This window comes from Lathyrus oleraceus, chromosome 7 (genome assembly GCF_024323335.1).
Source record: "Lathyrus oleraceus cultivar Zhongwan6 chromosome 7, CAAS_Psat_ZW6_1.0, whole genome shotgun sequence".
Classification (NCBI taxonomy): Eukaryota; Viridiplantae; Streptophyta; class Magnoliopsida; order Fabales; family Fabaceae; genus Lathyrus; species Lathyrus oleraceus.
Genome location: NC_066585.1, coordinates 154,912,562 through 154,926,103, shown reverse-complemented (window position 1 = coordinate 154,926,103; position 13,542 = coordinate 154,912,562). Strand labels below are relative to the sequence as shown.

At 32.5% G+C, this 13,542-nt stretch overlaps 1 protein-coding gene across 1 annotated transcript; it reads right to left on the bottom strand.

The window, feature by feature from the left end:
- Positions 1-3,260: 3,260 nt before the first annotated feature.
- Positions 3,261-4,742, bottom strand: LOC127107909 (60S ribosomal protein L35a-1). The gene is made up of 5 exons (XM_051045255.1): positions 4,583-4,742; positions 4,459-4,494; positions 4,137-4,365; positions 4,001-4,045; positions 3,261-3,450 (listed from the first exon to the last, which is right to left on the bottom strand). The coding sequence occupies exons 1-4, from the start codon at positions 4,612-4,614 to the stop codon at positions 4,004-4,006; spliced, it is 339 nt and encodes a 112-aa protein (XP_050901212.1). The 5' UTR covers positions 4,615-4,742; the 3' UTR covers positions 3,261-3,450; positions 4,001-4,003.
- Between the last annotated feature and the right edge of the window lie 8,800 nt (positions 4,743-13,542).

Below are 13,542 nucleotides of genomic sequence, written 5' to 3'. Positions count from 1 at the left end.
TTATGCAGACCGCTACATCACATGGTTCTATAGGGTGTCACATTTTATCATGACATCAGACACTCCTGGAAGACCACCTAGGTCATCTAATTAGAAGATACTTGAAACTAGGGATGACCACACCCAGGACGTGTTACTGGTATGTCACCATATTATGGTTATAGCGAGATCGGTCATAGAGGTTGGACTTTTTTAGGAAGGAATTCTCCAGTTGACCCTCGTAGAAGACATTATTTCCGAGACACAGAATGCCTTGCAGTACAAGCGAAGGAAAACTAGGGGGTTAGACATACCCAATAGTTTATGTTTGTTTGTAGGATTTAATTGTCTTTTGGTGTTTGTAAGTTAGTGTGTTTTTTATTTTCGTTCTTGTATCTTTTTTTTAAATGATCCCTGAATGTTAAATCCTTTTGCTTTTAGTCCCTAAAATTAAAATCCGCAGGAAACCTGCAGATTTTAACTTTAGAGACTTAAACCAAATGAAATTCAACATTTAAGGACTTTTCCCACATAAAACAAGATACAGGGACGAAAAATAAAAACTTTCCAATTTAAAAGGACCAAAAGACTATTTAAGTCTTGTATGTATTATTCTTTGTATTTTCATAATAAATTGTGTGTCAAATTGTGTGTCGTCTGTACATTTTGAATTTAATTTGATTAATGTATGAGTTTTTTAATGTATGTATAGTATGTTTGAATTAATTTATGACACTCTTAAATGGGTTTATGATAAAAAAAAATTGGCCTAAAATGACCGAAAATATAAGTTCGCCTAAAAAAAGGTCAAAGTTAGGAAAACGTTGATGCCTAAAATGCATTAATGTTGTTTTTCGAAGATGCGTCTCTGAAATATCTCATGTCATATGTAATAAACATGCGTCCAATAACTTAAAATGAATTTATGGGGGTTTGTGGAGATGCTTATCCGGATTTACCTCATAAAATTTACGTATATGCATCTCCGGACCAGATTTTCGCAAAAATGAGGTGTGTGGCTGAATTACGAGAGTTGGTTTAATTTTAGGTGCATCCGGAGAAGTATCTTCGGATATTAATAAGGGTATTTTTTTTCAGAGGTGTGGGGCTCACCGTATAGGGTGGGATGAGTATTTCCCTAAAAAAAACTATTATATGTGGCGCGTTCATATTCAACAATCATATTGTGATGCATGTATCTATTATATGTTTGAGGGCATCAACTGTCAAGCCCGGGCCAAATTACGTATGATTGTCAATTGGTATTTAAGAACTCTAAATGCTCGTTTAACATCCTTTCTTGCATCGTCCTAATGTTTGAAAAATGTTTTTTCTTATCCTCTTATGGCATTTAGTATGCTTCTCACAAATGTAGTTAATTTAGGATAAATGTCATGTGATAGATGATAACAAATGATGTACTCGGTATGATGACAATATAACGGACCTCGGAAGCTCGACCTTGTTGAACATCTTTGAAGAAATTTGATTAGTTCATCATATTGATATCATAGTTTGAATTTGCTACTCCGTAGAATATGGCCAAAGTGTGAACTTAACATGTTGCTCTTGGTAATAAATAACATATGTAGCTGATATGACGTTGCTCTTGGAGCTCCCACTTTTATTTATAACCACGACTTGTTTCTAGCACTCAACAAATGTATTAATAAAAGAAATAATATTTTTATGACATCAACCTTTTAGGGTCATCGTTTCCTCCTCAAAAATTTTTATTGTAATGCTCATTATAAGTCATCAATCGTTTTTTTAAAAACTATTTAATTTTTTATCAATCCAAACAATTGGATCTTTTTAAATGTTGAGCTACGATTGAATGAAAATTTATTTCTCGTTTAATTAAAATCTTATTTTTGATGAATTTACAACTAATGTAATTTTGACTTTTTAACCAAGGTTAATAGTTTTCGAGCCACTTTGTGACAACTGCCTTCCACCTTTAAACTATTATAGTTTTTTCGCAATTTAAACATCACTTTCATGCAACATGTCTAATATTTAAAAATCAGAATAAAGGGATTATGTTACTCAAAAAACCAGTTTGATGTTCTTTCGGCTTCTTCATTACATTCACTACAGTGCATTTCAATTTCTTATAACAATGGAACTTAGTCATAATCTGCATGTCTTTGATCGTTATCACCAACACCATTGGACTTTGCTATCACCGATTATCTTCTTTATTGTCGACTTCATCCTTGTCACTGTTAAGTTTTCTTTTGTATATTTTTCTTCTTGTCGTAATAGTAAAATCACCACCATTACATATTTCTAATTTTTCCTTCTTTACTTTTTTAATATATTAAAGTGTGTGTTTGTGTATGAGTATTTTATATTACTCTTTTTCTATAGATTGTGTTACACTCTCAATGAGTTCGTCGAAGTTGTTTTGTGGTTCTCATTAAGTTTATGTGTGTTTTGTTTAAATTTTATGATAGACTTATGATTAATTTTTCTTCTAAGATGGGTTATAAGCAAAAAATAGAGTGATTAACATGGCATCTTTAAGTATTGATTGGAAGTTACTAATTGTATTATCAATTTTGACTCGTATATAAAGGAATGACTCCGTACAACTTCACAACTTGTTAGCAAGCATAGAGTTAAGATCATAACTAATTGTAAAATAAGGATAGCTCGTGTCCTCAAATATAAAAATCGTCATTCAAAAATTTGTACAAAACCATTATCACCCCCCTATAATCAAGGGAGACAACACTCATGCTTGCATCACAGAAAAAGATAATTGAAGACCAGACGCATGTCTTTCATAATAATTTTTAACCGTTTGAGAATCTATCTTTTTGTTCATGAATATCAGATGAGTTATAAGATGTTATGTCATCAGATAGTAAAATGATACCAAATATGGATATAATACCGTTTCTCAAACACGTTGAACAAGTTGTTGAGGAACAGAGATGCGGCGAATAAACTTTCAACCCCTAGGGGAACTACTTTAACGAACTCTGAACTATACGACCGGCATTTTATAAGCATATTGCAACAAAACACCAGACCGGCATGTTGTCAATTTTATAGGCATATTGTCTCAAATAAATAAGGATTGCAAAAAACAATCCCTGCATTGTACTTATACTCTCCAACCAAAAAATGTTTAGTACTTAACGATCAAATAAAGCGCAAGCTAAAGATCTCTACATTTGCATCAATACTCAATTTTGTGGGATTAATAAAACAAATGAAATCTAATATGAAAAGCAGTAATCAAAAGACCAAGGCAAATGTGACCACATAAGAATCCCAAAAATATAAGCTTCATAGAAAATAGCCAATACAAAAGAGAATACCATTTGGTTCTATTATGGTCTAAAACAAAAGATAAATTCTCAAAAACTAATGCAGAGATGAAAACAAACTCCATCGAAATGATACAAAAAGCTTTGTGACGACAAATCAGCTGACAACTCTGCTGAGGAAGATGTAAATCTGCGATAAAAGTTTCAATGTAAAATTAGGACAACATAAACAACAGAACAAATCTAAGTATAACTAATTAAGTCAGAAAGGCCATGAACAAAATATAACAATGCCAAAGTATAACAGTGTCGGAGAATTGACTAGATTCATTACTGTACTTTTTTAGTCAGTACACAATTTGTATAACCGACATGTAACACTGGAAAGTTTATACAATAAACATAATAACATGCAAATAAATCCATTGTGGTAGATGATGGTGTGCAAAAAATAGTAGCTTGTCCTAAGCGCGCTATATCTACTATCTAACACAGCAAAAGCCTGATATAGACAAAAACTGTATTCATAAATTGATAAATACGTGATAATAACAAGAAAACAAGTAAGGCATAGATGGACTACAAAAAAATAAACAGTCCAAATATATCTGAAACATAGTCATAGATTCAAATAAACACCAACAAAATGCATAAAACCACATCAAATTTCAAAAACATGCCTTAAAACATATATAATGTGACATAGAAAAAAAAAAGAACATCGACAGTGGTGAATTTACCTTTCATATGTTACTTGGATACATGAACACTCTCACACGTGCTCCCTGAAAATGAATAAAAACTCAAAATTTACAACGATATCATAAAACAAACCCAAATGACAAAAAACACCAAATCCTATTACAAAATTATTACCATTGATTTAGGTGGAAGATTGGACTTGAACTTAGCACGAACAATACCACTGTTACCATGAGGTCTAGTAACCTTGCCCCATAAACAACGGTAATGTGAACCATTTTTCTTCACCTTAGCCTTGTAGATATAGGCCATTTTCTTTCCAGCATACCACGCTACCTCTTCCTTGGTGTTCACTCCCTCGATTTGAATCAGTGATGTGTTTGGGTACTGGTTTGATTTGGATCTAAATCACAAAAAAACGTCATCATCAATAACATCAAACACATAAAAAAAAAAAACAATTTTTAAAAGCTACAAGATTTAATTGAAGTGTTACCTCTTGTATCCAAGGATTGTACCCCTGACGTAAAGTCTAATTCAAAGGAAACGAAGAAAGTGTGAAAAATAGGTTAAAATCGAAGAGAAGAGAATGAAATTGGGAATTAGAAGAGTAGTAGTACCTGATGCGTTCTCCTTGGCGACCCTTCACCATGTTTGCTGATTGGTACCGCTGAAAGAACGATGCTGCTTAACCTAAATTATGAATGACGGAATTCTAGGGTTTTACAGTAAAGAAAGCATTGGTGTAGTAGGTTGGGCTTTTATATGTAACCCAGCCCATGCATTGGCCCAATGGGTTTTTGGTTTTTCTGGGACCTGGTTTTTTTTTTATAATACACCTTTCTTTAAGAGAATTTAAATCTCATTTTTAGTTGACACACTCCCATAATTTTAAATTGTCAAAATTGTTCCTCGTTAAAAATTGAAATAAAATTTTTGTTTAAATTTTTTAATAGGAAAAATTAAAATTTTCGATAATCTATTGTAAATTCTAGTGTATCGAAAGTTTTGAAATTTTCGGAAAATTATAAATGATATCGGAAATTCCAAATTTATCTTTTTATACCAAAAATTTCAACCTAAGTGAAATTTTCGATAAGGTTATTTGTTTGAAATTTTTAACGGTCAGGATTTTGCCGATAATTTTGGATGGATATGATTATAGCGATAGTTTTTTTATGGTTCAGAGTAAATGTAAAGTTGTATAAATAGGGGTCACATGTTATTTGAAAAAAGCATCTAAAAAATGTATTTTCCTTAATTTTTTTATTAAGGCAAAAGTTTACTTCAACGGAGCTTTACCTCCCGTATAGTTCCTACTTCCGGATGGCACCACATGTCTCGCCGTCTTGACGTCCAATTTGAATGAATTATTACCTGATATCGAAACACAAAAAGGCGAGAAAGATCGAGTTTCGTGAAGATTGGATTGATACTGGCGGGAGAGTGAAATACAACCTTATTAAGTTGACGACCGGTGAAGATGTTAAAGATATGTGGAGATTATTTCGTCGTAGGTTAACAAATTGGCCGGTCGAGTTAAATGTTAAGATTTCAAGGTATGTAGATGACATAATTAAGATGTTGAAACGTCCAGAACCATTTGGTAGTGTCTAGGTTTTCTTATTTATTATCGTTTTTTAAGTTATTTAATTCATTGTCAAATGATAGTTTATGTTGATGTTGCATCAATGGGAGATCATAAATATCATCTAATAAAAAGTTCTAATCAAGATGTCAGAGTAATATACAAAAAATACAAATAATACATAATATACGAAAGATGTTTAAATAGCCCCCTAATGACTATGTGTGCAGTCTAAGATAATCCAATATAAATCTCACCCCGGTTGAAGGTAAACTCCTTTTATTCTACCCTTCGAAAACTCTCAAATCTCATACAAGAGGAGACATTATCCATAGTGAGAGTCATCTCCCTAAACAAAAATTGAAATAAATATGTCTCTTTATGCCATCTCTCAACAAAAGCAATAAGTAGTGAAGCATCGAGCATAGTGAAGGAATAAAGGGAAAAATCAAGGAGCTTGAACTCACGTACAATATGTTTCACCTCCTCAGGCATCGGAATCTTTGGGGAAGTCATTCACCTTCGACCCATACGATATCACCTTAAGTGGGATACAACCTTGTAACAAACAAATTTTAAAAAACTAGCAATTAGCTTTCATTGCACAATAATAATAAAAAAAAAAAGTTCAACATAAAATATATATATATATATATATATATATATATATATATATATATATATATATATATATATACCTCTATCATAGTCGATACGCTATATGGTGAGCATACTCAATAAGCATTGACTGGTTAATAGATCCTCCAAAGGATCCTTCATTAGTGTGCACAGAGGGATCGGCCGAAGGAGCGTAACCTTTGTGTCAGTAGTAACAAATATGACTAAATCAGCAACAGTAACATATGGTTGGATCTCCTCGACAACCACCTCATCAACAACCACTTCATATGCAACAACAACATCTGATTGGACCACTTCAACTGTCACTTCATCTCTGGGTTGCTCAACTAATTGTATCAGTCGGTATCGAGTGCTACGAGGTGTGTGAAATTGGCCTTGCTCAGCAAACTGTTTCCAGTGTGAACCGGTTAGAATCACTCGTTCAGCCCATATCTGGGAAAACTCAGCCTCAGCAGTCCTTGCCTCTTCAGCCGCTTTATCTGTCACTCTGTCTGCAATAGTATCGTCCATGCCTTTCTATTTCACAACAAAAGAAGGAAATAATAAAAATTAAAAATTATTAACTACCGAAAATTCGGAAATTTTCGGTAAAAAAATAAAGTTATAACTATCAGAAATTCTGAAATTTTCAGTAAAAAACAAAGCTTTTAAAACTACCGAAAATTCTGAAATTTTCGATAAAAAACAAAGTTTAGGGAATTTCCAAGTGATTTTACACATGAAATTTTAAAATTCTCTGTTAAAATATTTTCATTAATACACGAAAACTTTGTAATTTGCAATAAAAAAACTTACTGGTTTTAAAACTTTTGATAGAAGAAACGAAATTTTCGACATCATTCTAAAAAAATCAAATTTGTGTTTGACACCTATAAATTTTAAAAAATAATTTTCTTTTATAAGAACAATATTGTTTATTCATAGAAAATGGGAAGGAGGTGACAAATTCAAATGAAGGGTGTCCAATTAAATGTTCATTTTCTCCGTATATAATTATGCTATTGTTTTTCCTATTTTGATTTTATCACATTATTAGTCGCTCTACTTTTATTAGTTTTTTACATAATTTCTCATGTTTTTCTAATAAAACTATATTTCAAAAATAATATCTAATTGAGTATTTAATATACATATACATGTGACTTGCGAGCTAATTATTGGAGTTGACATACAAACAAAGGAAATTTAGGTGTTCGTAAAAGCTTATGAATTTTATAGTGACACTAACACATTCATCAAATTCGAATCCAAAATGTTATAATAGTATATAAGTTTTTAATGATCTATTATTTTTTGTAAAAAATAATACATAATTTTAAAATTATGTATATTTTCAAATTGAAAAATACAAGAGGTTGATATTGTTGGGGGAGTTTTTCACTAGGGAGCATTGAACATTGTGGGACTTTCTTACTAAAGCGATATCTTTGTGAGAGACACACCACATATTCACCCAAAACTTTAAGGTGATAGGTGAGTGGGTTCTCTCACTTATAAATGCTTAAGTCTCCACATTATCAACCAATGTGGGACTATTATCCATACTACTCACACTTGACACATTCTCAACACCCCCCTCAAGTGTGAGTCCACAATGCTCCCCCTCAAGTGAAAGCTCTACTTACTTCTCTTGTATCGCACAGAACGTTTCTTATTCACCACACTGGCATCGTTGACACTCTTCAACGGAACGTTTCTTATTCACCATCCTGGCGCCGTTGACTTTCGATACAAGTAACTCGGTCCCTTTCTGAAACCAAAGGCTCTGATACCATTTGTTGGAGGATTTTTTCACTAGGGAGCATTGAATATTGCGAGACTTCTTTTTCTAAAGCAACACCTTTGTGAGAGACACACCACATATTCACCAAAAACCTTAAGATGATAGGTGAGTGGGTTCTCTCACTTGTAAATGCTCAAGTCTCCACATTATCAACCAATGTGAGACTATTATCCACACTACTCACACTTGACACATTCTCAACAGATATTCATCTGAAATATAACTAATAATTGTAATTAAGCATATAATTTTTTATCTATTAAAACTCAAATTTTAAAATATGGTTTTAATGGAGATGTGTTGTTGGCATAAAATTGTTTTACTTTATATCCAATGAAAATTCATGACATGGTCATGTAAAGTTAGTTTACATGTATAATTTATTTTATCAAATTAGACTCGATATTATGAAGAAGAAGAAGAAAAGTTGTAAGTCATCTTCAAGGCTAACTGGTCATCTTTTAAGATGCTAATTGTCATTTTCACATCCACGAAGTTGATTATATTATCAACTAATCCAATTTTCCAAATCAAATTGATTAACTAAGACAAAACGATACCTATGTTCACCATATATTGTTGCCTTTCAATGTTTCTAAAATCTACACTTCAACAAATCTATAATAATAGTAATTAGCAAGAGCTAATAAAATCATACTAATTGATAGACAATTTCAAGTCATTGAACTACACTTTTGAACTTTTGGAGTAAGTTTTTCCCTAGATAACTTGGAGTGAGCGTTTAATAGTTTTTTTTTTTGCTTTTTCACTTTCTCTCTCTTCCTTCTTTTAATTTTTATCTTTCGTGTGGATTTATGTGTTTGCATGTATTGTTAAAGTGATCAAAGATGGTGAGGTTTGTTGATAACAAAGTTGCAATCAATTAGATTGGTTGTTTGGTTTTGATGATGACAACATTTGATATGAAACAATATCTAATAAAGTCCTTATTTGTTAAAGATAGTTCAAGCGAACGAAGATGTTCAAGATGTTTTATCAAGCTATCCTTTAAAAGATACTCTTGAAGACCCAATCATCTCTTTGAAATCAATAATATGGTCAAACGACATTCAAGTGAATACTTCTATTTCAAGGTTCGTCGATGGTTTTGCTCTCTCAATTCTCTAATTATGGTAATCAACTTGAAGATATATCAAGTCTTAACAAGCTATACGATTCAATATTTTTGTGTAAGTTAAAGTCAAAGATAACGATGTCATGACTTGAAACTTCACAATTGTGAAAGAGATGAATGTGAAAGCTCGTTTAGTCGTGTTTGTTTGAGTGACAGTGTCTTGTAAAAGCACAAGGGTATTTATGGAAATACCATGGAAAAATAACACACACACACTAAAATCCTTTGAGAAACCACTCTTTATTTGATAAAACCACGTGATTTTTTTTTAAGGTTTGGCTAACTTTTTAGGGGATTGGCTTATTAATTATAGGGCTTTTTACAACTAGATAATTGATTAGCCTAATCATCTAATCAATTGTTTTCAATCTGTATAGTCTATAATTGACTGGGACAGACTCTTAATGATTAGTAATAGCTAAATATGAAAACCTTTCATTTGTGGCTTGAACAATCGATTATTAAGTATAATAATCTATTAGTCTAATCAATTATGGCATTCATTTTTCCCACAGATTATTTCCAAATTTAAACTACAATTTGACCTACAAATAAAGAGTTTCTCTATCATTTCATTTCATCCAAAAAATGATCTTTAATTCTATTTTCTCATTCTCTCGTCGTTTTCTATAAATCTCTCATTTTCTCACGTATATTTTAGTATTAGTACTTCAAGAGTGTTATTATTCTTAGTGAGGATCATTGTTCTGGGTGGGGGCTTATTTTTAATTTATTTATAGTATTTTTATCTCTTGTGTAATATATTATTCTATAGGAAGTTGTTTGGTTGTGAGATAAACCAGTAAAAGCTCTTGTTTAGTTTGAGGATTATCTTATGGAAGTATGTGAATACCCACCATCAAAATCGCCACAACGGTTCAAGAGCTCGTCCCAATGCAAAAGCTCTATTGGTTCGATATTAGCATGTATAAAATCTCATCTTAGTTGATGAGTTCAGCCTAGTGTAAAAGCTCAGTTGAATCAAGATTAGCCCGTATAAAATCTCAGCTTGGTTCGAGATTAGCTTGTATAAAACCTCATCATGGTTCGAAGGTCAACCAGTGTAAAATATTGGTTTGGTTCGGAGGATAGCCAATGTAAAACTCCATCTTGGTTTGAGATCATCCCTTGTAAAATCTCTATTTGGTTTGGAGGATGGCCACTTTAAACTCTATTTGTTTGTTGGTTGGGAGTTAGCCATTGCAAAACCTCAATTCCTTGTACAAGGAGGTTCGTGGGCATACCTTATTGAAAGCTCTAAAGATAATGGATACTCTAAAAAAGAATTCTTTGGGACAAGAGTAGGCAAAGTTATTAGGCCAAACATGTATTGTATACCATATTTTTTACCATAATAGAATATGAACATATGCACAATTTTTTAAAACAAAATTCTACATTTTATGTAAGCACCAAAATGACTAACATATCTCAAATATTATTTACATTCAAACAAATATATTGGTAACATATTGTACATAATCAATGACAGTCTAGCTTATATATCTCATTGAAGCAAGGTGTTCAACGTGTACTGACATCTTTCAAGTATTCTGGTGAGAATGGTATATTGTCGTTGAACATTTTTCATATATAATTATTGAGAAAAAAGGATATGCGTGTGTAAAATATATTTACACAACCCATTAATGAAAGATATGTAGTGGTGTTCATAGATGTGGATTGAATCACGAGAATGCTGATTTAAATCAGACAAACCCATCAATTATTCAAAAAAAATCATTTACGGATATATCCGACCTAATCTATAATAATTCGTATAGTTTTTGCCTTAAGTATCAAGTTTGAGTTTTACAAATCCAACTTGACGTTATTTTAGTAATTTTTTATTATATTTATTATTATTTTAAATAAATATATAAAATTAATATCTCACAAATAACCATAATTTTTTCAAAATAAATATTTTCTATCAATAATACTACTAGATCAATGAATTTACGTGATTCTAAAATTAAATGTTGTTTCTTATTTTCTTTTATCATTTCCAACTTATTTATTTTATAAAAATAACATGTTTTATTTAATTTTATATTATTGTCAAGTATTATGATCGTGTTGATGAACATTATTAGATATTATATTATGTGTTTCATCGAATTCGAATGTTATAAATGAGTATGATTATATTGAATTGTGTTAAAATACAACTCACAAACTCAACTAAACCCATAAATAAAATGGTCGATTCATGTTAGTTTTGACAATAAAATTTTGTGTCGAACGAAAAACCCAATTCATAAAAATTTAAACGAGATGAATAACAGATTAGAGAAAATGCGGTCCAATCTAAGTCGTATACACCCCTAGATATTATACTAACAAATCTCTTTTATTTTTAAAATATTTTAACAAGTTTAAACATTTTAATCAAATATATATGTAAAACTGATTTATACATTACTAGGATTTTTTTAAATAACCAACTTTTTCAAAAAAAATACGAAAATAACCAATAATTCAAAAAAATATATCAAAATAATCAATTTTACAAGAGGATGCGTCAGATGAATTGGCTCATCCCTTAAGCATGAGGAGGAAGCACCAATAGCATTGGTGCATGCATTGGGCTCCTCACGAGGAGGCGTCAATGCTATTGGCGCATGCATTGACCCTCATAAGGAGGCGCCAATGCTCCTGGCGCCTAAGTGTGCTTCATGGTGTATGCGCCAATTCATCTGACGCATACACCCCTTGTATTTTTATTTTTATTTTTTTTAATTTTAATTTTGTTTAGTTAATAAATAAAAAATAGTAATGGAAAAAATAAATTTATTGATGTTGTAATAATTGGTTACATTGAATTGAAAATAAACTAATGATCAGTCTGATTATAACGTCCCCATGTTACACATGCAGGTACGTTAGTTTGTCTCTGAGGTCTCCCACGATTTTCTTGAGGTGTTTGAGGTCTCTGTGTGCTGACCTGATCGAGCGATGGCTGGTTGGAAGGTCCGACAGAAGTTCCAAGGGTATTTGACAGATGTTTCATCATTTGTTCCCAATATCCGGAGGGGCTTTGGCCAACGGCGCTTCCGTAATGGAGTTCGGTACCCATGTCATCATAATTAGGTCGTTGGGGTTGTGTGGATTAGGGACGGTATAGTTGCCCAAATTGGGCCATTGAGTCATTTTGGAAACAAAACAATGGTTCTTGGGGCGTACTATAGTTAAACAATGGTTGAGTGTTATGTTTGGGTGGTCATTTGTGGGAGAATACGATGAAGTGACACATATGAATCATATGGGCTATAGACGGTTGTGGTTGCGGGGTTTGATTTTTGGTATTGTGTTTGGGTGGGTGGTATGAATGGATTGCGACGTTGGATGGTTGGTTGTTGGGTGGATGGCATGAATGGGTTGCGAGGTTGGGTGTTTGGTTGTTATGTGTATATAATAACATTGCATATAATAACATCAGTGCATATAATAACATTGATAACGACTGGCAAAATCCTCCTTCGGCGCATGTGTTATGTATTAGACATATTGCTTAGAATTTCATGCGGGAAGTCAAAGATAAGACGTTGCGGAAGAAGGTTGTCAATGCATGTTACGCATTATTAGAACCTTCTTTCAAACACTACCACGAGGAAATAAGATTGCCAAACGAAGATGCAGTACGGTGGATCGATAGTATTCCATTGGATAAGTGGGCTAGGGCATACGACAACGGTCTACGTTAGGGCCACATGATAACAAATCTTATGGAATCTATGAACTTTGTCTTCAAAGGCATCCGTAACCTACATATAACCGCTTTGGTGCATGCAACATATTTCAGACTAGGGGCGCTGTTTGAAACCAGACACTCAAAATGGAGTTCAGTGTTGCAATCTGGACAGTTGTTCAGTGATGCTTCAATGAAATTTATTAGACAAGAAGCAAAGGTTCGAAGAGATCCATCATACTTGCTATATGAAGTTTAAAAGTCGTCAGCCTTTCAAATGTTTATAAAATTAGTTTTTCCTTAGTGGCAAAAGAGGATTATTGGCCAGAATATTAAAGGGGACATCGTCTGACACAACGAAGTTATGCGAAGGAAGAAAAATGGTCGTCCAAACAACACCCGGATTCAAACCGAAATGGATACAGCGAACAAAATGGTTAGACTATGTAGTTCATGCCGTCAGCCAGGTCACAATCGTAATAACTGTCTTATTGTTGGAACGAGCACAACCACATAAATTCACATGTACCTCTATTGCAATATATGAAAAACTAAATTTATTTCATATTAGACGTCTGTGACGAAAGTACAATTACATAAACAGTAAGACAAATAATTATAACAAATACAATACAAGAACTATGCGATTACAACCATCAAAACAATTTTGAACATGTAGTGCATCATCTTACGAGTGTCTTGGTCAATCTTAATATCCACTCATTCGCGCACTTCTCCGTT